General features: G+C 41.3%; 1 protein-coding gene across 1 annotated transcript; it reads right to left on the minus strand.

Annotated features, from left to right (window-relative positions):
• Positions 1 to 3,599: 3,599 nt before the first annotated feature.
• Positions 3,600 to 4,484, minus strand: LOC138040768 (melanocyte-stimulating hormone receptor-like). The gene has a single exon (XM_068886441.1). The coding sequence runs from the start codon at positions 4,482 to 4,484 to the stop codon at positions 3,600 to 3,602; it is 885 nt and encodes a 294-aa protein (XP_068742542.1).
• Between the last annotated feature and the right edge of the window lie 202 nt (positions 4,485 to 4,686).

The following is a 4,686-nucleotide window of genomic DNA, read 5'->3' on the forward strand; positions in this document are numbered from 1 at the left end:
GCAAAGTCGGACAGTTTGGATTTGAAGTTTGGTGTGCCACAGGGCTCCTGTCTCGGCCCAATGCTGTTCTCCCTTTACACCAGTGAGCTATTTGATGTGATTAGCCAGCACCGCCAACAGCGCACAGTTATGCCGATGATACTGGTATCTATCTGGCTTTCAATCCAAATGATGATTCCAATCAAGACGCCGCCATTGCAGCAATGGAAGCATGCCTCTGTGACATCCGTAACTGGATGATCAATGATAAACTCATGATCAATGATTCCAAGACAAAGTTTATGCTCATTGGGACGGAAGCGCAGCTACAGAAAACTAAACGCGCTACTCTAACTATTGGCGAATCCATCATCTCTCCGAGCACGGAACCCCTTAGCTCAGTAAACTGCAGCGTGTTCAAAACGCAGCTGCAAGAGTCCTATATCTAGCACCACGGTATTGCCATATCACACCTATATTATACAAATTACACTGGCTACCTGTAACGTTTAGAATAGATTATAAGATTATTATAATCACTTACAAAGCAATCTATGGTACAGCTCCTAATTATTTATCAACTCTCGTAAATTTTAAACCTAATTCTTCCTACAGCCTCAGATCAAATAACAAGTATCTGCTTTCAAATCCAGATTTCAGGACTCTCCCTACTCTTGGCGATCGAGCCTTTGTGGCCGCCGCACCAAAACTGTGGAATAATCTTCCGTTAGATCTTAGATGCACTTCCGATTTTAGAGTTTTTAAACGTAATTTGAAAACTCATCTTTTTAAAAATGCTTTTCCTGATATAGTATTGTAATTTATAAATTAGATAATTATTCATTCGTATAATTTTGACTATATAGTGTTATATATTGTTCTTTTATTGTAAGGCGCATTTGAAAACTGCATAGTTGAATTTGCGCGGTATAAATAAATTTTATTATTATTTTATTAATGTTGTTGTCTGATTTACTACAAACGGTTTGTGCTAAAGTCAGTCGCAGAGGAACTTGTCAGCCAATTCTATTCGGACGTCAAGGGATCGAATCCAATGTTACGATAAAAAAGACAACAACATTGAAAACAAGCAAATGCCGGAACGTTGCGTGACGACCATCGTGGAATTGTGGCCCATGATCTGTTTTGTTCTAATTGTATTGCGGAGACAGTTTTTTGCGAAGTAAACATTAAAATGTGGTTTTATATTGTGGAGCGCAGCGAGTCTTCAGTGTCCCTAGGAGTTAGCGTAGGTAGTAGCCAAAACGCGGGGCCGGGACCGGGGTCAGGGGTCAGGGTCAGGGGTCTTTTTTTTTCCAATTTTTTTTTGTTTCAATTTTTGTCCTTATTCTCCTGTAATGTTATATTCGAATGTTCGCCGGCATCTTTCGAATTCCTTCATTTATGGTGGAAATTAGTCAAAAAATATGGAATATACAGAAGCGACGAAAGGGACATCTTTGTTTGCTTTTCGAATTAAGAGAATTTCAGACTGAAATTGGAGTTTTTGTGGGGAATATACGCCAACTCCCAGAGACACTGAAGACTCGCTGAGCTCCACATTTTAAAACCACATTTTAATGTTTACTTCTTAAAAACCTTCTCCGCCATACAATTAAAATGAAACAGAACATAGCGTGACTGCGTGACGATCAGCCCGTTTTTTTTCCTTAGAAGTAAAAATTCGCTGAGCTCAGCGAGTCTCCCCGCATCAGTGTTTCTGGCAGTTGGCGTATATTTCATAAACTCCAATTTCAGCATTTTCGGAAATTATCTTAATATCGAAAAACAAACTCCGATTTTCGGAAAGACTAAGTCAGATGCTCGCAAAAACCAACTTCGATTTTAAAACACACAAAAAACAAAGTCCGACTTCGAGAAAAAAAAAACTGAAATGTCCATTAAGAATTTTTTATAGCTTCCGTAAGTTCCTTTAATGTTTTTAACAAATTTCCACCATAAATGAAGGACAGATACCGGTCATTCGAAAACAACAGTACAGGAGAATAACGACAAAAATTGAAACAAGAAAAAAATTGGAAAAAAAAGGCACCCCGACACCAGCCCCGACCCCGACCCCGACCCCGGTCCCGGCCCTGCGTTTTGGCTACTACCGTTAGCGTATATTCCCCGCAAAAGCTACAATTTCAGTCTGAAATTCTCTTAATTTCGAAACAAACATGTCCCTTTCGTACCTTCCGTATGTTCCATATGTTTTTGACTAATTTTTACCATGAATGAAGGAAAGATGCCGAACATTACAGGAGAATGACGGCAAAAATTCAAAGAAAAAAATTTGGGAAAAACCCCGACCCCGACCCCCGACCCCGACCCCGACCCCGACCCCGACCCCGACCCCGACCCCGACCCCGACCCCGACCCCGACCCCGACCCCGACCCCGACCCCGACCCCGACCCCGACCCCGGCCCCGGCCCCTCGTTTTGGCTACTACCCTTTTTAATAAATTATCGAGAACATTGAAAGGAGCTACATCACTCTCCAATTTTAAGAATCTTCTTAAACGATATTTTACTAGATGAGATGTTGTATATTTTATTAGCCTTTTTTACTCTACGCGATTGCTATCTTTTATCCTGTAGTAGTTTTATTTTTCATTATTATTTATCATGTAGTAGTCATTAATTACGCAGGGCTCCTATTGATGCCAGCCACGTACTGAAAGGGCTACCCTGCCTAAATAAAGATGAGTTGACTTGACTTGACAGTTTAATAAGCCAATCACATTCAAAGTTGTAGTTTAAATCAACCAATCACATTAATTCAAAATTGTAGTTTAAATCAACCAAGCACAACCTTGGTCCTTGGTTTCAATCACCATAGAAACAGTGTACAGACTCCTAAATTGGGGCTTTCTTTCTTTCTTTCAGAGCGGCATTGAACAATTTACGCCTCCTTTGTCAGTCTTTTACTGCAAATTTTCCATTTCTTTTATAACTTGGCTCTTCTTCTTTTCTCGGAAATTGTAATTTTTATGATTAATTGGTAAAAGGACTTCGTGTCGTCCAACTCTGTCTGTAATCATATTCGTGATAAACAACTCGGGTTCCCGCTGCGAGGTCGTCCGAGTTTGTTTTCACTCCTACGATTACAGACCGAATTGGACTCCACTCAGTCCTATAATTTACCAGTACTAATACAAATCCCATTTTTATTGACACGATAATTTTCTTTCTTACCAGTTGTTAAAGATACGAACAAGAGTTTTCTTCGAGGGCTTACACCCCTTAAAAATACTTGTTACAATACTGATAGCATAAGTCAATTTGACAAGAGGGTTGTGAAGAGGGGGTCCTAATCCCATTTCCCAGCAAATTGTTTTTTTCAAATCCCAGCTCAAGTCCCCACAATCCCAGCCTGTGTTGCGCAACTTGAAATCCCATTCCCATTTTTCTATTGTTTTTGTTTCATGAATCCCAGTCCCAGTGCACAAAATCCCATTTCCCAGCCTCTAAAAAAGGCAAATCCCAGCTCCCATTTTACCCCTTCACGACCCTCTGACAATGGTGTCGAGTCGGATTTTATCGTTCCTTTTTTGCTTTATGTTATCATCCATTGGGTGGTATTTGTAAGTCTGAACAGCTCTTTAGAAGTTAGAGCTTCAGTTTTGGCTGGAAATTGCGTGTACCAGCGTGTTCATTATAGTTTGAAGAACACCTCTCAATTTCCAGCAGTAAATTAGTGGGTTCAGAGATGAATTTAACAACAGCAGAGTAACAGTGTATTGTTTAACTGCCTTCAGTACAGCGACACCAGGATAAAAGCTGATAAACCCCAGAGTACAAACAAATGGCAGATAGCATACCAAAAACAAGACGTAGATGTGAATTGTCATGAAGGTAGATTTCCTCAGCGTGCTGGCGTTCGACACATTAGGCGCGTTTTCTTGTACTGTGGGCTGCACTTGAAGGGAATGGATTTGATGAGCGTGGCGTCGCACGGTTGCGTATATCATGGAGTTTAGAACTCCCGAGACAACGAAACACGATACTACGATGATGGCAAACAACACATATGCGATATGGAACGGGATTAGCCAAATTAACGTGATAAGTCCGCTTAAGACCCAAACCGAGATCACAGCTGTTACGATTCGTTGGTAAGTCACAAGTTCCTGGTACCTGAGGTGTAGATGGATCGCCAAGAATCTGTCCAAGCTTAAAGACAGAACACCGAAGAACGAAGGATAAGCGAATTGAAAGGCCACAAGAAAAGAAACCCTGTCAAAAGTTGGAAAGCTTGTGTCGAGATCTGCTTGCAACCGTGACTCTAGGGCGAAACGTGTGATGAACAGTGGATGAACCAGTATGCCGACACCAAGATCAGAAACGGCCAAACTCAGTAGCAATGCTTTCAAGGGCTTTGGAACAGAGGGAGTTTTTCTCAAGGCGTACATTGTGGCACCATTCAACGTTAAGGCAGTGAAACACAATACGGCGTTGAAGACAATGTTGGGGATGGTTGACCAGTACAATGCCGCTTCCATCGTGGTGGAAAGTTTATTTTCCAAAGCTTTTGAGTTTCTTTTTCTTGAAGTGGTGTGCAAAGACCGCTCAAGTCTCCAATGAGGCCTTCCAAGGGGGGTTCTGATGTCGCTTTGTCGCTCATTTTCCAGCCCACCTGTCGCCAATTTGGCTAGAGATAAATGTCGCTGTCGTTTTTTCGCTAGAATACAAATGTTCCCTAAA

The sequence above is a fragment of the Montipora capricornis genome, chromosome 3, assembly GCF_036669925.1.
Source record: "Montipora capricornis isolate CH-2021 chromosome 3, ASM3666992v2, whole genome shotgun sequence".
Classification (NCBI taxonomy): domain Eukaryota; kingdom Metazoa; phylum Cnidaria; class Anthozoa; order Scleractinia; family Acroporidae; genus Montipora; species Montipora capricornis.

Coding starts and splice junctions, on each gene's coding strand:
- LOC138040768 (XM_068886441.1), bottom strand. CDS start 4,484: ATGGAAGCGGCATTGTACTGGTCAACCATCCCCAACATTGTCTTCAAC.